The 27,375-nt window shown below is 41.7% G+C and overlaps 1 protein-coding gene across 8 annotated transcripts in view; it reads left to right on the top strand.

The window, feature by feature from the left end:
• The window catches only part of eya4 (EYA transcriptional coactivator and phosphatase 4), a 467,229-nt gene that overhangs the window by 424,349 nt on the left and 15,505 nt on the right, over positions 1 to 27,375 (top strand). For 7 of the 8 annotated variants that reach the window (XM_041188541.1, XM_041188548.1, XM_041188543.1 and 4 more), the window contains 5 exons: positions 7,161 to 7,219; positions 7,303 to 7,463; positions 13,423 to 13,537; positions 15,401 to 15,522; positions 18,020 to 18,120. In XM_041188541.1, the coding sequence (XP_041044475.1) occupies positions 7,161 to 7,219; positions 7,303 to 7,463; positions 13,423 to 13,537; positions 15,401 to 15,522; positions 18,020 to 18,120 (558 nt within the window). Of the gene's footprint in view, positions 1 to 7,160; positions 7,220 to 7,302; positions 7,464 to 13,422; positions 13,538 to 15,400; positions 15,523 to 17,880; positions 17,982 to 18,019; positions 18,121 to 27,375 lie in introns of all 8 variants that reach the window. The other variant, XM_041188542.1, reaches the window with a different exon arrangement.

The following is a 27,375-nucleotide window of genomic DNA, read 5'->3' as shown; positions in this document are numbered from 1 at the left end:
ATTGTATCACTGGTTCTCCAATATGTGCCCTCTTCAAGCATTGGGAGCGCGGGAACAGTGTTTGCCTCTAAATATTTTCACATCAGTGTCATATGTATTTTAGCAGGAAAGGATTTTATAAAGGTGTGACATTTTGGAATTTTTTTTTAAATTTGGTAGGTGTAATCCATAACAATGTATTTTTTTTTTACATGTCAGATTTATGTAGCCATCTGCCTTTCACTGCTCTTGAGGAATCGGCTGTAAAATTACCTTTGGTCGTTTTAGGTTCCTGTACAGCTAACCTGTGTTGACTTACACTGTTGGTCTCTTAATTGAAGACTGCTTCAATCGGGAGTACTGCCCAGGCTGCTTTAAACACAGGTTTTTGGCTTCCTCACAGCTCTTGACTGTGCTTAAAAAAAAAATCTCCTGTGGTGCAATAGTGTATACTCCCACAGTCCAGACAGTGCAACAAATTATGATATTGCCAAGCAGCCATTATTATTACAAATTGCCAAACCAAGCTGTCGTATAGCAAAGAACCCACTTTTATTAAAACAGCCTCTTGCAAAAACAATATGACTTATTGGTTGTTTCTAAGAGCTACCAGAGTGCTCTTACAGAGCTCCCTCTGCTCAGGATTAGTAGGGTCTCCATGTACCCACCCTGACCTGAAATCCAACTCTCTTCATCAATCTCTTCCCCCTGTCAACTCTTACACATGTGCTACATGGTGTTTCAACTTAATACAGTAGATCCCTGCTCTATAAGGCTGTCAATTGGGAAGGATACAAAAAGCATACAATAGTGGAGTTTTATATGGTTCCTGTATTAATGAGGGAGCTGGAAATAATGTAACGCAGTATTGGTGAGTGTTACAGTGAGGGGCTACTATTTGTTGTGTCACATTAGTGACATTTGATCGTATGATTTACAATAATTTTCCTTTTAGGGTTCAGCATTTGGAACAGTTTAAACTTTCTCCTTCACGTGTTTTTAATGATTTCTTCATTGAGTATAATTTTGAACAGAAAAATTAAATAAGACATTATTCTTATATATTATGTATTCAGTTATTTGACACTGAGGACTATATTTGCTTAACCTCATCATATTTGGCTACTCGGTACAGGAATGTTACTCTAATCTCTACTCACTTATATGTGGAGAACATTCATTGATTCAGCTGTGCTGAGGTCAGTTTCATATGCAGTAAATTATTAGGTCCATATGAAAGATATATAGCTCTTAAGGTTTGAGGTCAGGCAGCAGCAGGCATTTAGTTTGATTGAGAAATTAAAATGATTTGTTGATGGACTTTTTTTTTGGAGAACAGCGGTACACTGTTCCACACCACCGATGTTTTATTAGTCATGGTAGTGAATGTTAGCACTCAGCTTTTGCAAGTTTCTTGTAACTGTCCACCATCATTAATATAAAGCTCTAAACTTCAGTTTCTATGTTCAGTTTCTCATGGGGTTATTCATGGCATTCAAATACATCAGCTCGCATTGAAATAAAACAACAGCAATACAAAAGGACAAAGAATATTCACCTTGGCCTGGCAAGATAACTTTCACATGCATGTAAACCATTTCACATTGTACATAAACGTGCTGGTAGTTTCATTTTTCTTTATTTACTTTAACATGGTGGATGCTAATTGCATACAAATCCATTATTACCTGTACAAAAAAAAGCTAGATATTTTATGACACTTCATTGTACTGTGGAAGGTTGTGGGAATGCAGGCTGATCACAGAGAGTGGATGTTGCTTCCATCAAATTCAAACTACTAGCGAGAGTCCCTCCCAACACAGTATTTGGCAGTGCAATATGGTTCTTAGTAATTACGTTTCGGATGACTGCCTGTTAGTGCAATTAACTATATTTTCAACTCCTTGAATGAAAATGTTATAACAAGCGTCATCCCACATAAGCCAAGCACACATGAAATGTGCTATATTTTCATAGTGAAGTTATGAATTAAACAATTATATTATCATTTTCACCACATGCTTAAAAAGGAATGTGCAGCAGTCCATGGTTGTGCTAGATGTGTCAATCCTGCCACCTACTGGTTGAATGTTGCTTTATGATCCATATAGTACAAACCTAAATGCCGTAATAATTATCACTTCACTTAAAAACTAATTTGGAATAGGTAAACATTCATTGATAAATGAATCACTTTAATGAACCAGTGTATGTCATTTTTGTATCTGCCTTAGGTAAAATGTCAATCAACAGAGATCATTAAAAGAAAATTATTGTTAAGGAAATAAACTTTGAGGCATTTCAGCACCAAAGTCAAAAATAAAAGAAAAGCTAGTTTTATTAGTCAGTGACAACCATAGTGCAATTATGGATTTAGCATTTTTATATTTCTGTGTTTTTCTCTAATCCTTCTTTAAAACTCTAGCATTAGAAACTTGTGGCTGCAAAATTCCTCTTTTTGGCAACTCTGCCTTTGGGTGCTACATGTGCCATTTTGCCTCAAATGATATTTGCAACATAGTGCAGACTTCTAGCGCTAGCTGTATTGGATGCCATTTTGGTGACGGGGTCAGAACATGCGTGCAAGGAGCACTCACTGGAAGTATGCATATTAGGTGTGTTGTGACATTAGCCAGTGTGTAATGCTGATTTGATGCCAACATTGCCATTTTGAAACTCAACGTTCCATCTCATGGCCTCTTTTAACCTCGCATGGCTAAACATGCGTTCAGCAGCAGGAAGGACCTACCACCAGCCCTATTTAAAAGCATCATCAACAACTTTAAATTCAGTTGCTGATTGAGTTCTCTTGGCTCTTGCTGCAATTGCGGAGGTATTTTGTGGTATCTAAGTTTTGTAAAGTTGCTCAAGTCTACATAGAATAGTGTGGCGCATCCTGAGGGAATTCAAGGATTCTGCACAAACTTGCTTCCAGACATTGGTGCAGTAGTTATCCACAACAGGGAGAATGAGCAGAGGTAATACAGAGTAGGACAAACTTCTGGAAGAGAGAGGAGGGGGAGAAGGGCTGTCAGCAGATGGCCATACTGGCCAGGATCTTCAGGGACTAATTCCTACCTGAACCTCAGTGAGGCGAGCAGTAGGCTGAACTTACCTTGCAAAATGGGTGGGTTGGACTCATGTAAAAGGTTATAATGCAAGAAATCTGAAACTGTAACCCAACCAGTTTCAAACTTGCCAAGGGGCAGATGACCAATCCACATTTGGAAAGTGGGTTGGCCATTTGAATATTATAATGAGGCTGCATGCCTTCATCTTAACACTCATTCTACTATAAATCACAGGCGGCTGGGTTTCCCAGGCCTCGGGAAACCCAGCAACTTAAAGGAGGGAAGAAGGGGTGAAACCATGAGGTAAGGGCTTCCTCCAGGCCCAACAAGCTACTCAAAAGACACTCAGAATTACCAACCATCGCCATCATCAGTTTGCTTTCCCCTTGAGCACTATTGGACCCAACCATCAACTGCTTCCCACTCTAACCCAACCTGCATCGTGAACCAGACCCCCTGGACCACCGTTAGACCCTCCTTCCCGCATTCGGAACCCCCTTGGACCATCAGCTGATTTGATCTCTCCGCTACACATCACAATTGGGACTCCCAGGGCACCACCTGGCCCTCTCCCTGTGATCTAGAACCCCACTGTAATTGGTTCCCCATGTGCCCAGTGATCTCACCAATTCACCTACCTCTCTCTTGTGATACAAGCTTCCTGCCCAAAAGGCCTCCAACCTGTCCATGGGCTGCCTGTGAGCAGGAACCCACTTAAAGGCGGACTATAGTAAAATTGTGCAGAAGATTCGAGAAACCTGTTCTTCTGGATTTTCCAACCTCGCAACACCCCTCCCCCACCCCCAACCTTGTTCTTCTTTCCCCCCCCCCCGGCCCCCCCAACAACCACACAATACTGCACAGAACTCTTCTCCAGGTTAAAGACCAAGCCTTTAGACACCTCTGTCCCTCTAAGCACATCTTCACTGAAATCTGCCACTTGCTGCAGCCACAAATGTAACCTCAAAATAAGGTGAGGACAGCATTGCCAGCAGCTGGGAACATGGCTGTGGCCAAGAATTTTTATGTACCTGGCTCCCTCCAGGGTGGTGCAGGTGATATCTGCAACATCTCCCAATGGGGAAAAAACAGTTTGGACCAGTACTCTTATTTCCCAGTTTTTACTGGTGTTCCACTTTAAAGTGTACAAGACCAGTTCGGACCAGTATTCTTATTTTCCAGTTTTTTACTGTTCTTTCGTACTGCACTGTTCATTGTTGCACAAAAGAAAGCAGCGAAGCTCTGTATTCCAATAGTAATTAATGCATTTCATTCTTTCTTATCAGAGAGAAAGCAGGTAGGGCAAGCATTTGGCTTTGCAAGGTTTTAAAGGCTGACCCAAAGCACAGGGTGTCATTGTCTGCACACACATTGTTTTACAGGCACCGCATGTCAACTCAGATGGACAATAACTGATATAGATTCCACTCCCTTGTCATCCAGCTGATATGTAATCATAGGCAGCACATCATGCAAGACAATGCCAGCTATCTTGGCAAAAGGCCTGCAGCTTTCATTCTGCAGCAGCCCTTTTTTTCTTAATTTGTATGAGATGTGAGCATTAAGGCCAGCATTTGTTGCCCATCTCTAATTGTCCTTGAGAAGGTGGGGTGAGCCATTTCTTGAACCGTTGCAGTCCATGTGCTATGGTATGGTGTGCACTGTGCCATTGCATTTGACCCACCACGACAAGCCAAAGGGTGGCTACTGGGTAACAAGGGCTATCTGCTGACCACCTGACTCATGATTCAGGAGTACAGCTCGTGTGCAGCATTTGTACAACAAAAGCTATGTTGTCACATGAAATGTAATAGACCAGGCCATTGGGGTGCTTAAGCCACACTTAATGAGTTAATGCCTGGATCATTCTGGGGAGTGGCACTGCTGTACTTGGCCCAACATGTCTTGAGGATCCTGGTAGTCTGCTGCATTTTGTACGCTATCTTGTGTGCCTAAAACTTGCCACTTGCTACACAGTGACCATTTGAGGAATAAGAGGAGGAGAAGGGAGGAGGCATCAACAAAGTTCCTTTCTAGTTGGGTTGTCCATGAAGAAACCATCTGAGTGCAATGCAAGTAAACAAAATCCCAATTCCACAGTCCATACCTTACTTTCCTTCTGTTACTGACCATCACAGTGTCCACTTAGCCGCATTGCAAAATTAAGACACCCCACAAATCAAATATTCCAAACCAAATTTATAAATCAAAGCATCCCATGTTGCTTCCAAAAGTCAACTAATCATCCTTGTATCTTTCCTTAGTGCGTCTCTTCCATGTGCCTTTGGCTGTGCTAACTTTCAGTGGGGGAGTCTGTAGGTGTCCTTGGAGGATCATCTTAAGCACCTATGGGCCTAGAAGGCCCAGCTTCAGAATGCACCACCTCAACATGGGCAGCAACACTCTAGGCCAGCTGACACACAGTAATGGGAGGACAAACACTGCCATTCAGAAAGAGAGGACTGGATGTTTGTGCTCCGAGGAGTCACTGCCACTCACCCAGGGTTCCTAACAGGCCTTCGTGGTAACTGAAGCAGCCCAGGTCATAAGGAATCCCACCATATTTCACCCTGATTTGATCAACCCTTTCTTACTGAATGCCCATGTTTCACAGCAAGGACGAGGGGATGGACTTTGGAACCAATAACTCGTATATGACCTTGTCCTCAGGCGAATTAGCACCTTTGCTACCCCTGACCCCTTCCATGGCTATAGGCCACTCAAACCCAGTGCCTCATCATATGCCAATTCCTCCTCTAAGTTACCATCCAAAGTACACACACTGTCAGTGTCTGAGCTGGTAGCTGTGAGAGTGAATGACCATGTTTCTTCATTATTGTCTTCCCCCTCTCATTTTCCACCACTGCCTGTCCAGGTTGCAGTTCCTGGGTATTTGAAAGGAGAAAATCACAGGGTAGGGTTGTGATGAGGCTTGGGAGCAAAGCAAGAGGTGTGTGCAGACACCATCCGCAGGTTGTAAATCAGAAGAGAATCTGGGATGGGGGGTGGTGGGGGGATGTGAGAAGGACAATTAGATACCAGGGTACCATCATCTACAATGATCTTAGTCATAGCCACTCCAATGAGAGCAGCACCATCTGAGTTAAATGTTGCTGCCCCCAAATATGTGCCCTCATGTTCTGCAAGAGATAGGGAAGTATGCAATGTATTCAAGTGATGTGACTGTCATGGTTGAATAGCTGGCAGTTTGTACAAGCTGTGGGATGTGGAAAAGAGACTTGCAGCAGTGCTGAGTGTATGAGGGTGAGGTGAAGCTATGAATGTTGGCTATCAGTGTGATTGATAGAGATCGTTGGTAGGTGTGTGATGGGGATATGGTGCATTGAGCACATGAGAGGATTGTGGTGCAGTTAGTGGAATATGACATTTGTGGATACATTCACTGGCCTTGACCATTCGTATGAGGTTGTTAATCTTTTTCCGGCATTGCATTCAGGTGCTTGGGGCTACACTCTCGGCATTGACTGTCACAGCTATTTAGTCCCGCTGCCTTTGGAAAGTTTATGTGGAGAGCCTTGTGGCCCCCACCCCATGGATTGACAACATCTCTTCTTTCCAGCTCCTGCACCAAAGCCTTCGGTGCTACATCAGAAAATTTTGGAGGCTGCTCTCTGTCATGTTTTGCTATTATTGAATGTTCCCATATCAAAATCATTTTTGAACGGCTTATAGCACCTGCCCAGACAGAATGTACCTCTCCTTTAAGACGTGCAGACTGGCTTTCAGTGATGCAAGCTAGCTTCATGGTTTTGCACTTCCTACAGTCAACCATTCAATAGCATTGGCTGCATGCTACAATCATTTAAACTAGCAAGTAACACAAAATTTGTATGATGCCTGTATTGCAAACAACAGTCATGAATTAATTAAATTGATCTTGTTACAAAAGTTCATTATTATTACGGTTATTGACCAAGCATTCTGCATTTTGTAATATGCTATACATGAATATTCCATAAATTGTAACCTGGAAAACAGAGGTTGCAGTTTACTCAATTTAAAACTGTAACTGCAGTTAAAATTGCAATATAATTTTCTGTTAGCACAGTGATATTTTTGTATTTTATTAAATTGATCATTTATTAACAGGAATGTGATCAAGTTCATATAGATGACGTCTCCTCTGATGACAATGGACAGGATTTAAGGTAATCATTGTATCCTACAGCAAATTAATATGACAAGAAATAGGATTTTACAATCACAAATGCATGTTTTTCTATTTTTGCAGTACCTACAGTTTTGCAACTGATGGTTTTCATGCAGCTGCCACCAGTGCAAACCTCTGCTTAGCAACTGGTGTGCGAGGAGGTGTTGATTGGATGAGAAAATTAGCCTTCCGCTATAGGCGTGTAAAAGAACTATATAACACTTACAAAAACAATATAGGAGGTGAGTCTGGCTTTTGTTTACTCTGATTAATTTGGTTGCTCATTGCTTCTTCAAACTATGTGCCAGAACTTCCAAGGGTTGCCAACATATTCATATTGCCACTCCATTCCTTCATACTTAAAATGGAATGGAGCTGCACATTTCTCTCCTGGCCTCCTGACTTGGGCCAGGTGAGAAATGTGCAGTGCAACTGACTCCCAAGGGCTGCAGACGAGTGCAGCAGAGTCAGACAAAAGGAAGCCATGCCCTGATTTTTACAGCACTAGCTGCCATAAAGCAGGTAAGTTTAATGAATAGTCCAGCCACTTTGAGAAGCTAAGAGAGGGTAAGTGTGTAAGGTAAATCGGTAGGATTGGTGAGGGTATTGGGGGCACGGGGTGGGGATCGAATGGTCAGTGGTGAAGGGGGAGGTGGCAGGTCAGATGGTCATGGGGGTGGGGTAGGATGGCTCGGGTGGTCTGTGGAGGTGTAGTGGGTGGGGTAGTTGGGGGTTCTCATGGGCTTTCAGGGGTTGTTAGTACTGTAGTTATCCAGGAGTCAAAATAATTTTAAATCTTCTAACTTTTCCTGGGTAACTATTCTGATGGTACAGTCAGAACCATCCGAAGTCTCCAATTTAAATTGGAGTATTGGATGGTTCCCTGTGCCCATCAGAAGTTTGAACTTTCCAGGCAATTCCCATGCAGTTCTTCTGAGGGGACCTCCAGGGGACCCCCAGTGCAGCTTCTGGGGTACCTCCCAGATATGACCATCCAGAGGTGGGAACTCACGGGCCAGTTAAATAATGTGCTACTTTCAGAATGAAGGAAACCTGCCGTCCTTATCTGGTCTGGCCTACTTGTGACTCCAATCCCACAGCAATGTAGTTGACTCTTAAATGCCCTCTGAAATGGCCACTCAGTTCTAACAAACCACTACAAATTCTCAAAAAAGGAACAAGACCAGTCGCACCACCTGGCATTGACCTAGGCACTGAAAATGACAACAGCAAACTCAGCCCTGTCGACCATGCAAAGCCCTCCTTACTAACATCTGGGGGCTATTGCCAAAATTGGGAAGGCTGTCTCACAGACTAGTCAAGCAACAGCCTGACATAGTCATCCTCATTGAATCATGCCTTGTAGATCATGTCCGAGACACTGCCATCACCATCCCTGGGTATGTCCTTCCCACCAGCAAGACAGACCCACCAGAGGTGGCGGGCAGCGGGCAGCACAGTAGTGTACAGTCAGGAGGGAGCTGCCCTGGGAGTCTCCAACATTGACTCCAGAACCCATGAAGTCTCATGGCATCAGGTCAAACGTGGGCAAGGAAACCTCCTGCTGATTTACCACATATTGCCCTACCTCAGCTAATAAATCGGTGCTCCTCCATGTTGAACACTGAGGGTGGCAAGGATGCCTAATGTACTCTGGGTGGGGGACTTCAATGTCCATCACAAAGAGTGGCTCGGTAGCACCACTACTGACCGAGCTGGCCAAGTCCTAAAGGACACCGCTGCTGGACTGGGTCTGCAGCAGGTGGTGACGGAACTAACGAGTGAAAAACATACTGGACCTCACCCTCACCAACCTGCCTGCTGCATATGCATCTGTCCATGACAGTATCGGTAGGAGTGACCACCGCACAGTCCTTGTGGAGACAAAGTCCCATCTTCACATTGACGATACCCTCCATTGTGTTGTGCAGCATGACCACCATGTCAAATGGTATAGATTTCGAACAAATCTAGCAACTCCAGACTGGGCATCCATGAGGCGCTGTGGGCCATCAGCAGCAGCAGAATTATACTCGAATGCAATCTGTAAACTCATGGCCCAGCATATCCCTCACTCTACCATTACCATCAAGCCAGGGGATCAACCCTGGTTCAATGAAGAGTGCAGGAGGGCATGCCAGGAGCAGCACCAGGCATACCTAAAAATGAAGTGTCAACCTGGTGAAGCTATAACACAGGACTACATGCTTGCCAGACAACATAAGCAGCAAGTGATAGACAGAGCTAAGCAATCCCATAACCAACAGATCAGACCTAAGCTCTGCAGTCCTGCCACATCCAGTGGTGGATGGTGGTGGACAATTAAACAACTCACTGGAGGAGGAGGGTCCGCAAATATCCCCATCCTCAATGATGGGGGAGCCCAGTACATCAGTGCAAAAGACAAGGCTGAAGCATTTGCTACAATCTTCAGCCTGAAGCGCCAAGTGGATAATCCATCTCAGCCTCCTCCAGAGGCCCCCAGCATCATAGATGCCAGTCTTCAGCCAATTCGATTCACTCCACGTGATATCAAGAAACAATTGAAGACACTGGATAGTGCAAAGGCTATGGGTCCTGACAATATTCCAGCAATAGTACTGAAGACTTGTGTTCCATAACTTGCAGCACCCCTAGCCAAGCTGTTCCATTACAGCTACAACACTGGCATCTACCCGACAATGTGAAAAATTGAAAACAAAAACAGAATTACCTGGAAAAACTCAGCAGGTCTGGCAGCATCGGCGGAAAAGAAAAGAGTTGATGTTTCGAGTCCTCATGACCCTTCGCCAGTTCTGTTGAAGGGTCATGCAGACTCGAAACATCAACTCTTTTCTTCTCCGCTGATGCTGCCAGACCTCCTGAGTTCTTCCAGGTATTTCTGTTTTTGTTTTGGATTTCCAGCATCCGCAGTTTTTTGTTTTTATCAATGTGAAAAATTGCCCAGGTATGTCTTGTTCGCAAAAAGCAGGACAAATCCAACTTGGTCAGTTACCACCCCATCAGCCTACTCTCAATCATCAATAAAGTAATGAAAGGGGTCATCAATAATGCTATCAAGCAGCACTTGCTTAGCAATAATCTGCTCACTGAGGCCCAATTTGGGTTTCGCCAGGGCCACTCAGCTCCTGATCTCATGACAGCCTTGGTTCAAACATGGACAAAAGAGTTGAACTCCCTGAGGTGAAGTGAGAGTCACTACCTAACCATCATCCCTTAACGTTCAATGGCATTAATATCACTGAATCGCCCACTATCAATATCCTGGGGGTTGCCATTGACCAGAAACTGAACTGGACTAGCCATATAAATACTGTGACTACGAGAACAGGTCAGAGGCTAGGAATCCTGCGGCAGATAACTGACCCCCTGACTCCCCAGAGCCTGTCCACCATTTACAAGGCACATGTCAGGAGTGTCATGGAATACTGTTCACTTATCTGGATGAGTTCAGCTCCAACAACAGAAGCTTGACACCATCTAGGACAAAGCAGCCCGCTTGGTTGGCACCACATCCACAAACATTCACACCCTTCACCACCGTCGCACAGTAGCAGCAGTGTGTACCATCTGCAAGATGCACTGCAGGAATTCACCAAGGCTCCTTTGACAGCACTTTCCAAACCCACGACTACTGCCATCTAGAAGAACCAGGGCAGCAGATAGATGGGAACACCACCACCTGAAGGTTCCCCTCCCAGTCACTCACCATCCTGACTTGGAAATATATTGCTGTTCCTTCACCCTCACTTACTCAAAATCCTGGAACTCCCTTCTTAAAAGCAGTGTGGGTGTACCTACACCACATGGACTGCAGCGTTTCAAGGCAGCTCACCACCACTTTCTCAAGGGCAACTGGGGATGGGCAATAAATGCTGGCTCAGCCAGCAAAGCCCACATCCCATGAATAAATTTTAAAAACTTGACAACCTGTCGCACATCTTTGTCATTCAAAGCATTCTACAGTTGAAATCCCACTATATTTAGCACACTGGCTAACAAACTCGTGCGAAGTTCCCATGTGTGTTATCTTAACAAATAACTTTCTGTTTAAAACAAACTGTTGGGGAGGGAGTAATTGCGTATCTAAGTGAAACTTATATCGATGAGGATAATTTATGGGGAATATCACAATTGGGAACGAAGTTTAACAAGCTGTCATAAAATGTTAAAAGGTATCTGAACCCAGGAGGACTCCTTGCCAAGGCTGATGGGGCAGAGCATTAAAAAAAAACAGATTCTTTTTGCATAACAGTTAGTCTCCCTTTCAATCAAGTGATTTAAGATGAATAAGTCTTCAACTGATGAACATTTGACCCCAAGTAAACTAAATTAAATAATCCAAAACAACTTTATTCATTAAAAATGAAAGAAAAAATATTGTTTTAAATTAACAATAAATTGGTGAACAACCTCTTGGTCATATGACTCAAGTTCTAGCCAACCATTTTTCAGTTGTTCAGTTAATTCCGTAGAACCCAAATATCTCTGAAAAAGACACATGTCGAAGATTTTTGTCTTGCGCTCATCAGGACATTCGCAAGAGTACCAAATGTAAAGGGAGCAACAATTTATGCTTCATGAGACGACAGTCCTGATGAGTGCAAGACGAAAAGCTTCAACTTGCGTCTTTTTTCAGTGATACTCAAGTTCAGTATTACCAAATGACTATTTTACATAGAACCCATCAGAATAATAGCTGAAACAAATTGTAAGACTGTTGGGAAGGGTGAAAGGGTGATAATGAGACCTGTGTACTTCACCTGTATAAATTTTCTGGTATTCTGAAAATGTCTCTTCTGACAGGCTGGGAATTGCAGGATTCTATAGTTAAGGGCCACCAACTTTGGACTTGAGCTTTCCCAGCGAGGGAGAGAGGGACGAAGGAAAGCACCAGGGAAGGGGATTTTGGTGCCAGTGGTGACAAGGGGAAACAATAAAAGCAATTCAGCCTCCCCTTTGATACCCATTTCACCGATCAGGCTCTCCTGCCAAGATATGACGCAGACATATTATTCACATTAAAATCTGGAACCTAATGCGCGCAGCATTTAGACAGGTTCCTGCCCACTTTTACAATCGCCACGGACATCAAGGCGATGTTTCATGTTTCAAAGGCGTTGTTGGCCTGAGGCAGAGATTTTGCAGAGATTAGGTAACTACCCCATTATATTGTCATCCCCTTGATCTGATACTTTGTTAACTACACAGTACAACATTAGTAACTCATTGGATATAGAGTCTAAAACAGAAAAATGCTAGTTATATTTGAAAAACACATTCTGAAAAAATGATTTTAAAATTCCACTACATTATGAAATAAAGTTAGGAACATAGGAACAAGAGTAGGCCATTCAACCCAATGAGCGTCTCCGCCATTCAATTAGATCATGGCTGATCATCTACCTCAACACCATTTTCCTGTGCTATCTCCATATCCCTTTATGTCATTCATCTCCAGAAATCCATCGATTTTCTCTTTTGAATATGCTCAAATGATTGAGCTTCCACAGCCCACTGGGGTAGAGAATTCCAAAGATTCACCACCCTCTAAGTGGAGAAATTCCTCCTCATCTCAGTCTTAAATGGCCTACTCCTTATCCTGAGATTACGTCACCCGGTTTTAGATTCACTGGCCAGGAGAAACATCTTAATTACATCCACCCTGTCAGACCCTGTAAGAATTTTGTAAGTTTCAATGAGGACACCCCTCATTCTTTAAAACTCTAGAGAATACAGACACAATCTCTTCAATCTCTCCTTATAAAACAATCCTGCCATCCCAGGGATTAACCTGGTGAACTTCCATTGCACTACCTCGATGGCAAGTATATCTCTCCTTAGATAAGGGGACCAAAACTGTACACAATACTCCTGGTGAGGTCTCACCAAGGCTCCATACAACTGCTGCAAGACATCTTCACTCCACTGAAAGTTTCTAGAGAAAAAATTAAACTGAAAGAATAGTGCTGTTTTCCAGTGTAGCTGAACTTTCACGCTATTAAACTGGTCAAAATAACCTAGTTAACAAACTTCCGAGATTATGAAAAGATCAATGGACAGAAAATCATGGCCATTGTACTCATGATTTTCACAGCTAATGAACCTCTTCACCGCTGCTGCCTATTTGGAAAATTTAGACAGAGTATTGGATATATTCTCACTGTATTTCTCTGTATATTTTCTTGTGTTTTATTTTAGGACTACTTGGCCCAGCAAAAAGAGATGCCTGGCTTCAGTTAAGGGCTGAGGTTGAGGCCCTGACAGACTCCTGGCTGTCAAATGCACTTAAATCATTGTCAATCATCAGCTCAAGGTAGGATTTACTGTTTAATAACTCATTAGGAATAACATTTTAAACTATGCACCCTGTCACAAAAGTTTATTTATAAGTGTAATTGTCACTCATTGCTGAAGCTTCTGGGACATAGCCACATCATTGCTTTGTGTTCAAGACAAAATAATGATTTGGTGTCAATAATAGTTTTAACCATGAAAGTAAATAACAACATACTGGGGTCTTTTTCTTTCTGCACTCTGCCTGGATGATGCCTTATGCCCAAGTGGTAAAGATGAAAATCCATCCCAATTGTTTTCCATTCTTGGGAAGTGAGCATCTCTGGCAATCCCAAATTGCCTTTGAGAAGGTGGTGCTTAGCTGCCTTCTTCAACCACTTCAGTCCATGTAGTGTAAGTACACCTACAGTGCTGTTAGGTAGTGAGTTCCAGATTTTTGACCCTGCATCATGGGTGGATGAAGGATGGTGTGTGATTCAGAGGGGAATTTGCTAGTGGTAGTGTTCCAATGCATCTTCTGATCCTGTTCTTCTCAATGGTACTGTTTAGAAGGTGCTGTTGAAGGAGCCTTGGCAAGTTGTTGTATTTGTGAATCGCACACACTACTGTCACTGAGTGTAGTTATGCAACTAAACACAGTAACTATCCTACAGTTGTAATGTCCCACACACACCAATGAAACTGCTTTTAATGTGTTTTTTGATGGTGGGGTTTGTTGAGAGAAGAATGTAGGTCCAGATACCAGGCGTGCTCTCTGTTCTTCTTGGAGAATGCCCTAGGACCTTTAATATCACCAGAAACAGCAGGCAGGACCCCATTCAACATCTCATACAAAAGACAGAGCACCTCTAATAATGCAGCACTCCTTCTGTACTCCACTGATGTCACTCTACATTGTGAGTTCAAAGCTTGTTACTGGACTCAAGAGTGCTACCAACTGATGCAACAGCTCTTGTTATGTTTAGCAAATCTTTAATTTCTTTGCATTAAGCTAATACAACTAAAAACATAGCCTGACAAAAATATTGCATTCATGTACTACAAGATACATATCCTTAATGCAATAGCAAATTCATCGCACGAAACTGAAGAGATCCTGGTACATCTCACTATGGATTTTCAGTTAGTGAAGGACCAACTTTGCACCTTGGAATAATACTACTGATTACCATCCATAGTGCATGTAATTTCCAGCCCCAACCAGTGATGTAAAATGAATGATCATTCCCACATTAGTATGAGGCAGATGGTCAGATCTGAAGCACTATAACAGCTTGAAGCCCACAGAGACCTGAGACCCTACAAAAGCATTAATCAGATAGTGTAAGCTGCATCTTGCATGAAACAAACTGGGGCCTGTTTCTATATTTAAGGGTTGGTGGAAAGAAGTTGAAGATACTTAAGACCCAAAACCTCTTCTCAAGACAACTAAGGTTAGGTTACAAATGCGGCCTTGCCAGTGTCACCCGCACCCTGAGAATAACTTTTTAAAAGTACTAAGATCTTACAAATAGTAAGTTAAACTGATGTCTGGTTTATCGGCTACTTTTGGTAGCATTAGTTGAGAGAGGAATGTTTGCTTGGACACTGGGAAAACTGCCCACTTTACCTCAAACAGTACTGTGAGATACTTTATTTCCACCCCCCCAAAACAACTAAAGGCCGAGCCTAACTATAAAGTATCATCCAAATCATGTTATCTCCAACAATACAGCACTTCCTTAGAACCACATTGAAGTCACTTTAGATTGTGTGCACAAGTGGGGCTTTAACCTAAAGGCAATAGTTGAGCTAAGGTGACACTCATTTTGATCAACAGCTGATACTCTTTCACATTACAAGGAAGATTACTGATTTCATTTTATTTCTTTGTTTGTTGCAGAAGTAACTGTGTTAATGTCTTGGTAACTACGACACAACTCGTGCCAGCACTTGCCAAAGTCCTATTGTATAGCTTAGGTGGTGTTTTCCCTATTGAAAATATTTACAGTGCAACCAAAATAGGTAAGGATCTAACAGAAAATATTTGCAGCAATATAATCAATGAAGCTGTATTTGAGATTACAGAATGTCACTGAACATAGGGACACAGTTTGTAGTTACTACAACCAACATTTACTTGGTCAATCTCTAAACAATAATGCCCTATCAGTTCCATAGCACAATTCATCATTTTGTAAATACCATTTAATGTTTACATTAATTTTATTTTATTCTAAATTCGGATCAAAAGGATTAAGTAAAATCAACTGAGTTGCGCTGCATAAATCAGTGAACCCACTCCTCAACTGAAAGTGCAGGGGAGTGGGTGCTAGTGACCTCTGCAAAGTAACTGGAAACAGAGGGATGTCATCTCACTTAAATAATGCAGCCAATGCCTAGGCCAGTTTGTGGTGGGGGGGGATAGACAGGAAATATATCACTGACCAAACACTCTTTGACTGCCGGTGCCACCAGCCATTTCAAAACACCGATCGGACTCCTTTATCCAAGAAAATTACTGCTGCCATGATTTTCACCGTTGTCCTGCCACAGTGTTTCAAAGAATGGATCCCCAAGCTCTTCAAGAATCCAGGTCACTCTGTGTTTGAGACACTAGAGCTAAAGAAATTCCCATGGCTTTAACTGTGTGACACATTAACATGATTTGTCAGATATGATCTACTACATTTGGAGATGACACAAAGTTTATTTAAATTGTTTTTGAACGAGACGTATTTCAGAACATAAATATTTATGAAGGATTGTGATAAACCTTCCCTTTTTTATTGCATCTTTTACTGTAAATATTTGGTTATTTGCTTATACGATTGCTAAAGGAACTGCCTTGAAAAATTGTTGACTACATGAGAGCTGATCTGACAATGAAAAGCTGTTAAATAAGAGTTTACATCCTGACTGTTTCAGGAGCTATTTAACTTTATCACAGATCCTGAATGGGTGAGGGACTAATCAATATTAGTACAGATTCTGGTTTTATGAGGGATTGGCTGCCATTAATACAGACACTTCCTAGGAAAAAGCTTATTTAACATTAGTACATGCACTAACTGTAAAAATGAACTATAATTAGCATTATTGTATGAGGAACTGATAAAAAATTAGTAAGTTGTTATTCTTTTGGAATATTTAATGACACACAACTGAATTTTCAGGATAATTACATGCTCAAGATTATACTACAGATTTAAGAAATGACTTTAAAAGGATTGATAAGACAATATTAAGAGAAATTAAGCATTACAAACTCTGTAGGGGGAAACAACAGCAAGTTGGGGTAGAAATTGTACTTTGTTGTGCCCATTTTATGGATAAAAGGCATGAAACAGGTGCAGCACGGTCTAATCTTGGGGGGCCAACATTTTTTCCTCAAAGAATACAGAACAAAATCAAATCCAACTGTTAGGTGAGGGAAAATATGCAAATTTACAAAAAAGTGCTCCAAAGGTAAAGAGGGAACTCAAAATAAGAAAAGTTGTGGAACCCAAATTTAACCTTAAGAAATTCTTCCAATATTAAAACAGCAAGAAAATTGCGACGGAAAATTCATAAAGGTGCAAACAAGGCTAAAACTAAGTAAAAAGTTCGATAAAGTTAGAGAGCAAGGTAGCTGTTATAAGAGTCTCTTCCTCCATTAGGGAAACTAAGAGCCTTCATCACTACTTCCTGAGATCCATCATCATGCTCCCATTGGTGGCCTGGAACGCAGTAGTGCATGGGGTGATATAAAGCCAATTGAAATGAAAAGTGTACGTGATGTAAAATGGGCTGTCGATTCACTATTGCCCATATTACACTATCACTGAAAGCCAGTTTCATCTCCTGTGTGCCAATGTGAGGTGATAAGAGGAACAGGCTGTCATGCCATCCCCCTACCAGCATTTACTGTCTGCATCCACACAAGATTGACCACTTAGGTGAAGAACTAACAGGTTGACATCACTTGTGCCCCAGCATGTCTATAGGAAAAAGGGGAGAAAAGTGAGTAAGATTGATTTTTGAACACTGTGAATTCCAGCTTTTCAAATTGCCAGCTCTCCTGTAGTAAACCATTGAGTGGAAGATCCATTATGGGGAAAAAGTATGACTTCAGACAGAGTTTGTTGATCTGTTAGGGGGAGTGATAGAATGGGGACAGGTGGCAGACAGAGGTACAGCATTACTATTGGATTGAGGCAGTTGAAACATAAAACTGCCCAACTGCATTCAAGTGAATATAGTACTTTGCAGTGCTATATTCTCACTTATCATTCTCAATATTTTTTCCCAAAGATAATTTGAGCATGTTCCCTGAAGATTGATTTTAATTATGTACAGTATAGTAAAACAGATTGAAAGGCTGAGCCATGCATTGTTTTTCAGGCAAAGAAAGCTGTTTTCAGCGTATAGTGTCCAAATTTGGCACTAAAGTTACTTATGTTGTCATTGGAGATGCCCGAGATGAAGAGCATGCCGCTACTCAGGTAAATTCACCCTGAACTCTTCCTCATTTATCTTCCAGGCAAAGAAAGTTGCTTTGAACGAATTATGCAAAGGTTTGGCAGAAAAGTAGTATATGTTGTTATTGGGGATGGTGTAGAAGAAGAACAGGCAGCAAAAAAGGTAACAAGTCTGCTAAATATTGTTGGTGCACCATTTAGATTTATTACTCTGGGCTTTGCTTTGTTTGAATTTACGTGATGTTGGAAAAGATTTTCCAAGTGTGCATTAATGTATTAGCTTGTAGAGCATGATGAGATAGCACTCTGAACAAGTCGCTTTGTGAACTAGAATTAGCATCCGCAGTTTTTTTGTTTTTATTAATATAATTAACCTTATTAGATAACGGACTTGGTTTCCATTTTAAGGTGGTGGTTAATTCTTTCCTTTTTTTGCATGATTTTTTAAGAAATGGTGTGTGTCCCTTTATAAAGCCTTATATAGATCAAAGCAGATTTTGCATGTTTTAAGTGATTGTGCTGTGCCTTTCCTCAAGGATTATATAATTAGAAAATCAACTCAATGATATTATAAGACCCTGATGTCAAACATTCAAAAGTCACCATTTGCATCGAAACGTTAGTTGCATAAATAAAAACATTAGAATAATTTAATACTTTAAGATGTGACATTAGTTGAATTTTGTATTATATAACCCACAGGGCCATCAGGCTGAGAAGATCTACATGCAGGTTAAAGTTGTCTGATAATTTGCAGATTATTTGCTTCGTACTTACAAGGCCCAGTTTCCGTCCATTCACTATTCTTGGGTTATGGGTGGGCAAAAATGCAGATAGCATAATAAAGCATGAGGACCAGGTCATCTCATTTGAATTAGCAGTAATTGCAAATAAGGCAATTAAAGGTTTCAAGTACCAAAGTGTGGTCTATCTATTTTTCTATCCATTTTCAATTCATGGCAATGTTCTATATTGAAAATACTGTATAAAAATTGGACCAGTGGCACTTAAATGCACAATGAGACCACAATTTCAGAAACCAATTTCATGCTCCCCAAGGATGCCTGAAAAATGTCCAACCCAAAATTGAGTCAAACCATTTTCCAAGCGTCCTCTACAGATGTAAATTCCTGCTTAAAATCCCCTGATAGAAATTTATTTGGGGTGGTACAGTAGCAAAATGGATATGATGGTGTGACTGTAAAAGAGGCAGGTATTAGGATCCAGAAGGTAGCAATGGAGGAGCGTCAGTCCTTGCAATTGTCCAACAGGTTTAATCTTCTGCAGCTTGTGTTCATAAGAGCAAGGACTACAGGGAAGTTGAGCAAGCTGACCACACTGTGGTGCAGGGGACCGTTCAAGTGGAGGAAGCAAAAAAGGAATTTAACTGTAGTAGAGGACAGTATAGTTAGGGGAGTAGACACTGTTCTCTGTAGCCAAGAACAAAAGTCCTGAAAGTTGTGTTGCCTCCCTGGTGAGAGGGTTAAGGATATCTCCTCAGGCTAGAGAGAAACTTGGAGAGGAGGGTTAAGGGTCCATTGGTCTTGGTCCACATGGGTACCAACAATATAGATAAGACTAAGAAAGAAGTTCTGTTGAGGGAGTATGAGCAGCTGAGGACTAAATTAAAAAGCAGAACACAAAGGTAATAGTCTTTGGATTACCCCTGAGCCATCAGCAATTTGACTCAGGGTAATAAGACCAGAGAGTTAAATGTGTGGCTCAGAAATTGGTGTGGGAGGAATGGATTTTGATTCCTGGAGCACTGGCAGTAGTGGGAAAAGAGGAAGCTGCACCATAGAGATGGCATTCATCTGAATCACGCTGGGAGCAGTATACTGGCAAATCATATAACTAAGGTTGTATAAAGGGCTTTAAAATAAATGGATGGTGGGGTGGGGTGGTGTTCATGTGAGGAGAAATTTGGAAAGTTAAAGAAAAAGGACAAGGCAATAGCGCAGGATAGCAATGCAGGTAATGATAAGCAATGTGGGACAAGAAGGGACAGAATACAAACATGAGGGTGCACCAGCAAATAAGATCAGAATCTGGAAAAATAGTAAGCCAGAATTCAAGACTTTTTACAAATGTTGTGTGCATTTTGACAACAAGATCAATGAATCGATAGCACATAAAGAAATATATTAGTATATGACAGCCAGTACAGAGACATGGGGCAGAATTTTACACCCCCTCCTGCTGGCAGGATTTTCTGGTCCTGCCGAAGTCAATGGACTTTTGAATGGCTCACTGCATTTTAAGGCCCGGCCCCCACCACAACAAGGCCGTAAAATTCCGTGCGCAGATGCAAAGTGACCATAGCTGGGACCGGAATATTCCAAGGGTATTTGACACTTAAGAAGGACAGGAAGAAAGGAAAAGGAGCCAGGGTGACTTTATTAGTAAAGGATGAGATCAATACAGTAGGGATCTTAGTTCAGAGAATCAAAATGTATAATCAGTTTGCATGGAGATAACAAATAGCAAGGAAAGAAATCATTGTTGGGAGTGTTTTATAGGCCTCCTGACAGCGGCTGCACATTAGGATGGAGTATAAATCAAGAAATAATGAAGGTTTCTAAGAAAGATACAGCAATAATGGTGGAAGATTTTACCGTCATATAGATTAGATTAATCAAATTGGCAAAAGCAACCTGGAAAATGAGCTCATAGAGTGTATTTGGGAAAGTTTCTTACAACAATACATCCTGGAATCAACCAGGGAATGGCTATTTTAACCTGGTAAAGTGTATTGAGACACCATCCGCATTCTATCTGCAAAGGGCAGCCCCTGATGATCGAACCTCTCCCGTTTCCTGCCCTTTGAAGAGTGGAATTAAAGAAAGAAAGGCTCCAAGAGAAGGTTGCATCATCCGTGGCCAACTAAGGAAGTTAAGGATGGTATCAGATTGAAAGAAAAGATGTACAACGCTGCAAAAATTAGTGGTAGGACAGGAGATTCAGAAAATTTTAGAAAACATCAACAGTTGACTAAAACAATAGTGAAGAGGGAGAAACTGAAGTATGAAAGAAAACTAGCAAGAAATGGAAAAACAGGCAGTAAAGGCTTCTACAATTATATAAAAAGGAAAAGAGTGATGAAAATGAGCATTGGTTCCTTAGAGAGTGAGACTGGGGAACTAATAGTGGGAAAGAAGGAAGTGGCAGAGACTTTGAACAAGTATTTTTTATCTGTCTTCACAGTAAAGACACAAAAGGCATCCCAAGAATATAGAAAAGCAGGGAGCAAAGAAAGGGAGGAACTTAAAATAATCACAATCACTAGAGAAAGTTTACAAGAAAAACTAACGGGACTAAAGGCTGACAAGACTCCTGACCTGCATCGTAAGGTCTTAAAGGAAGTGGCTGCAGAGATCATGGATGCATTGGTAGTAATACTCCAAAATTCACTAGATTCTGGAGAGGTCCCAGCAGTTGGAAAACCACAAATGAACACCACAATTCAAAAAAGGAGGAAGACGGGAAGCGGAAAACTATAGGCCAGTTAGTCTAATATCTGTCATTGGGAAAATGCTAGAATCCATTTTTAAGGAAGTAATAGCAGAACATTTAGAAAATCATAGTACAATCAGGAAGAATCAACATGGTTTTGTGAAAGGGAAATCATGTTTGAAAAATGTATTAGATTTCTTTGAGTGTATAACAAGCAGGTTAGATAAAGGGAGACCAGTAGATGTGATGTATTTGGATTTCCAAAAGACATTCAATACATAAAAGGTTACTGCACAAGATAAAAGCTCATGGTGTTGGAGGGGCTAACTAACAGGAAACAGAAAATCAGGATAAATAGGTCATTTTCAGGTTGCTAAACTGTAACTAGTGGAGTGCCGCAGGGATCAGCACTTGGGTCTCAACTATTTACGATCTTTATTAGTAACTTAAATGAAGGGAATTTGCTGAAGATAGGTAGGAAAGCAAGCTGTGAAGAGGATACAAAGAGTCTGCAAATGGATATAGATGGGTTAAGAGACTGGGAAAAATTTGGCAGATAGAGTATGATGTGGGAAAATGTAAGGTTGTCCACTTTACCAGGAAGAATATAAAAGCAGAATATTATTTATATGGAGTGAGACTGCAGAATACTGCAGTATAGAAGGATCTGGGTGTTCTGGTACATTAGTCAGAAAAAGTTAGCGTGCAGGTACAGTAAGGCAAATAGAACATTGGCCTTTATTGCAAGGGATATGGAGTATAAAATTAGGAAAGTCTTGCTACAACTGTACAACTACATAGATGAGACCACACATGTTCAGAGAAAGTTTACTTAGCTGACCCCTGGGATGAATGGTTATCTTATGAGGATAGGTTGAGCAAGTTGGGCCTATGCTCATTAGAATTTATACTCATTGGAATAAGAGGCAGTTATTTTGAAACATAAAAGATTCTGGGGGGGAGTTTGACAGGGTAAACGTTGAGAAGATGTTTCTTTTCATGGAGAAGTCTAGCTCTAGAGGGGGCACAGTTTAAAAATAAGGAGTCTCCCACTTAAAACAGATGAGGAGGAATTCTTCTCTAAAGGCTATTAGTCTTTGGAATTCTCTTCCACAGAGAGCAGTGGAGGCTAGCTCATTAAATATATTCACGGGCTGAGTTAGACAGATTTTTGGTTTACAAGGGAATCAAGGGTTATGGGGGACATGCAGGAAAATAGATTTAAGGCCACCATCAGATCAGGCACAATTTTATTGAAGGGTTGAGCAGGCTCAAGGGGTTGAATTGCCTGCTCCTGCTTCTATTTCTTATGATCTTATGTTACTGGACTAGTAAGCTGGAGGTCTGGACTAATGATCCAGAGACATGGAGCAGGATTTTCCCTTCGGCAGGCGGACCTGGGAATGGCCCCAAAATGGACTGCCGCCCACAATTGGGCTTTGACCACGATTTCACGCTGGCTGGCCAATTAACGGCCAGTCAGCATGAAACATGCGCTGAGAGTCTCAGCGCTGCCGGGGTTGTGGGGGTGTGGTGGTGGGAGGAACGTGAGAACTGGAGTCTGCGCGTGCACAGCAGAACGGACACTGAAAGCTCCCTGAAGTCACAGAGATGAAGAATTTTAAAATAAAAATTAAAAATTTTAAAAATAAGAGAAACATGTCCCCACATGTGACTCAATCACATGAACAGGGACATACTAAAGATGTTTCAAAATTTTTACTGTTTTTAATTACTGTTGGAAGCCTCACACACGCGCCAACCATAAGGTTCGACGAGCAGCAAAAAATAGGATCAAATTAATGACCTTAATGGGCCTCTTAATTGATATCGCGTGAGTGCGATTAAGTTTTTATAACTTTCTAAAATGATCCCTGTTCAGCAAGCAGAAGAAGTATGTGGTATTTTGACCATTCCACACCCAGGGTTTTCTGGCTGCTGTCAGTGGCACACATGGTCCAAAATTCTTCAACTTCAAATGGGCAAGCTGAATGTGGAGCTCATCCAAGTCTTGGCCTGAGGCCCTATGTCAGCCAGTCTCGAGCCTCTCAGTTGGGGCACACACTGCTGCGTAGCTTTGATGCTGGTTTAATAAATGAGATTAGACAAATTTCTACTCCACTGCCTGCCTAAGATGTTTAGAATGTTATTTTGTGCTTACTTAGTTTGTAAGCAATGAAGGAGATCAGGAAACCCTTGTAGAAATTGTACCCCGATGTTTTTGATTGGGGGGAAAGAGCTTTTAGCTGGTTTTTATGCTGAAATACAGGTTTGAAAAAATATTGTCCTAGTCCTGGCAGTTAATGATGTTGCATCCATGAAATATGGACAATATCATGACTGACTATTCCCTGCGCTTTTGGAACGATTTGCACAATTGCTTTTAAAATAGCATGGAACGTTGATTTAATAATTTGCACTCCTGCTGCCAATCATTTGAACAGTGGTGGGTGAAGAGAAATGGAATATCTGAGGGAAGAATTGGAACTGTAGTCTAATCCAATTATACATTTCTTGAAGTTAAGGTCCTGATCTCAGTGCCAAAAAATTCCAAACTCATGACATGTGCATATGTCCAGAGTTTGTCTTGGATGTGCTTCATGCTATAAGGAAATGAGACTCATTTTCATTTTTGGCTATGTTAATTCATTGTTTCATTGTTAACTAATCATTTTCCTGTTGGTTAAAGTACATACGACGACGACAACAACAAAAAAAATGCTTTAATAGGATGGTATAATAGGATAGCTGGCAAGTACTGGCTACTGTTATTACACTCCAACCTGTGAAAACCTGGGAGAGAGACATCACCCCATTGATAACAATGTGTGAATTTTTTTGCACAACTTTGTTCAAAATATAAAGAACAGCGAAGGCTCAAATTCCACACTTAAAAGTAAATCTTATGTTACTAGGAATAAACCTTGAATAGAAAATGTTGAAACAGTAGAAATTGACAAGTAATTTGGGTTATTCTTCACAATTTTTTCTTGTTCTTGAGATGTGGGCAGCTGCTGGCAAGACCTCATTTATTGCTCATACCTCGAAGCTGTGATGACTACTTATAACTGGGTGGCTTTCCAGGATTTCAGAAAGTCCTGAAGATCAATCACATAGTATGGAGCTGGAATTACATGTAGACAGGCAGTGTGGTGTTGGCATGTTGCCATCACTGAACAACATTTGTGAACTAGTTGGGCTTTTTTGGCAACATGCCACCTTTTGTGGTCATTTTTTTCTCATGCCAATCCACAAATTACCAGATTAATTGATTTCAATTCACAATTTGCCATGGTTAGATTTCAAATAAGCTAAATAAACCTAGATGATGGTGTAATGGTAATGTCACTGGACTAGTGATCCAGAGGCCCATGCTCTAGGGACATAATTTCAAATCCCACCATGGCAGCTGGTGGAATTTTGAATTCCTTTAATAAACCTGGAATATAAAACTAGTCTCGGTAAAGGTGACCATGAAACTAACATCGATTGTTATAAAAACCTACATCGTTCACTAATGCTCTTTAGGGAAGGAAATCTGTCATCCTTACTTGGCCTGGCCTACAAGTGACTCCAAAGCCAAAGCAATGTGGTTGACTCTTAACGGCCCTCTGAAATGATCTAGCAAGCCACTCAGTTCAAGGGCAATTAGGGATGGGCAACAAATGCTGGCCTCGCTGGCGACGTCCACACTTATCATAGGATAAAGAAATTAATGCACTACTATGGTACAATTACATCAGTATCGATGTCTCCAAAAGTGGGCCTCACACTGATAATTCAAATTGTTGTGTGATGCTCTTTATTAACATCAGCTTGCTGTTCAGAGTGCAGTGGCTGATTTAAGTGTGCTGTGTAACATTTGTGTTAGAGATTGTAATTAACACCAAGATTATATATAACAGAAATGCCAGATCTCAAGACTCAAATTTTGAATTGTATTTTTCCATTCAACTGTTTTTTCCATTTGCTATACTCATTCCTCTTTACTATAACTCCTTGGGGAGCTTTATGCAGAAGATCCTGACATCACCCAGCTATGGGTTTATGGGGAGAATTTTACATTCTCCTACCAGCAGATTTGCAGACAGGGAGTAGCCATAAAATTCTTCAGATGGCCTTCTCACTGGGCTTTCATTCGCCCAGGCTTCTGCAATTTTACGGTGGGACAGGCAAGGCCTAGGTCAGCACCAATCTCCCCACTCTTGCCCCTGTTGAGGTCCTTAAGTGGTCGATTAATGACGACTTAAGGCCATTTCACACCCAGCATCATTTTTTCAGGCTGGTAGGAGGAGTTCAAGGATTGGGAGTAGCCCAAAATTTGACCCTTCCGGGCAAGAACGGGGAAGGGCACCTCCATCAACAGCCTCCTTTCAACATTGGGTTCCCCCTCCCAGCTCCCTAAAGGTCTGACCCCTAACCCTCCCTCCCACACCAGACCTCTCCACCAACACCCCTAACACTCCTAACACACGCTGGCCACCCACCGCCACTCCCCACCCGGGCCTCCTCCCCTCGCTACCCTGAGACCCCAAAACTTACCTGGTTACTTTGGACTCCCCGGAGCATCAAATTGTAACTATTGCTTTAAACCACTTTCTCCAGTTTCTCATGATTTCCATGTAGGTGTGTATCTTATTCACTTAAATTCTGACCAACATCTTCAGGGATCAGATCAGAAGATAACATTTATGATTTATGATTACCAGTCAAAGATAAAATAAAATTAATGATCCAAAAGAAACTAAATAAATATTCCGTACATTAAACACAGTAATAGTCCCCTTTCATTGAGCTGTCAAATGCAGGATTGTGGGGAGATTTTTTCCTAGGGGTGGGCGCCGAGCCGATCGCCGCCTGCGATCGGCTGCACGCCACCATTTTATGTGGGCGAGCCAATTAAAGCCCATCAGCGCTACCCATGCAAGCAGGGGGGCAGAGGGAGAGTCAGGGCCTGCACTGCAAAAGAGCGCAGCAATCTGCCTGAGGCAGCTCTGTGCCACATGAGCTGGAACATGTTCGTGAAGTTTGCAATATTTATTTGATTATTTTATAAAACCTTCAGGAAACCTCATCGCGCCCGTGGATGAGGTTTCCTGAAATACACGAAGGCCGCTTGGGCTCTTTGCCTGCCTGCCAACCTTAAGGTTGGACAGGCAGCGTTGTTAATAAGTTAAATTACTTTTTTTAATGTCTTTAATAGGGCATTGACAGTTCGGCGGGCGCACTGCCGCCTCCGAAAATATCGAAATGACACGCGATGACTTCGGGACACGCGCCCGACGTCATCTTGCATCACTTTACACGTCGGCATGACGGGCTTGCCCCCACATGCCAATGGCAATATTCTGCCCTATGAGTAAGCAAAATGGGAACATCGTACTGAAGGAGCAGTGGCACCTCCTGTAATGTTACATTGAAATGCAACAGTCTCTACGCCCAAAACTTTTGCTGATCTGCAAAAATGTTTTTTTTTCCTCCCCGCAGTACTTCACCAAATGATCACTTGTTGAATTGCAGCTGGGAATGATGATGAGAATTTTTTTCTCTCAGAGAATTGTTAGTATGTAGAATTCTCTTCCCCAGAGAGCATGGGAAGCTGGATCATTGAATTTATTCAGGGCTGAAGTCGACAATTTTTGAGTAACAAGGGAGTAGAGGGTTCCGCGGGGCAGACAGGAAAGTGGAGTTGAGAACACAACCAGATCAGCCGTGATCATATTGAATGGCGGAGCAGGCTCAAAGGGCCAAATGGCCTACTCCTGCTCCTATTTCCTATGCTCCTAACATTTGTTGTAGATGAATCAAACAGTAAAATCTTTGTAAAATGGGATCACTGAAGGAATGCTGAGGATTGCCATAACTGATTTGCTACAGAAGACTCCCTATCATAGCATCATTGAAGGAGGCCCAGAGAAGGGGGAGGGGTTGGTGGTGGGGAACATAATTATTGATTTTAGTAATA

Source organism: Carcharodon carcharias, chromosome 5 (genome assembly GCF_017639515.1).
Source record: "Carcharodon carcharias isolate sCarCar2 chromosome 5, sCarCar2.pri, whole genome shotgun sequence".
In the NCBI taxonomy this organism is placed as follows: Eukaryota; Metazoa; Chordata; class Chondrichthyes; order Lamniformes; family Lamnidae; genus Carcharodon; species Carcharodon carcharias.
Note: the sequence above shows the minus strand (reverse complement) of the source record. Positions and strands in the feature narration are given on the sequence as shown.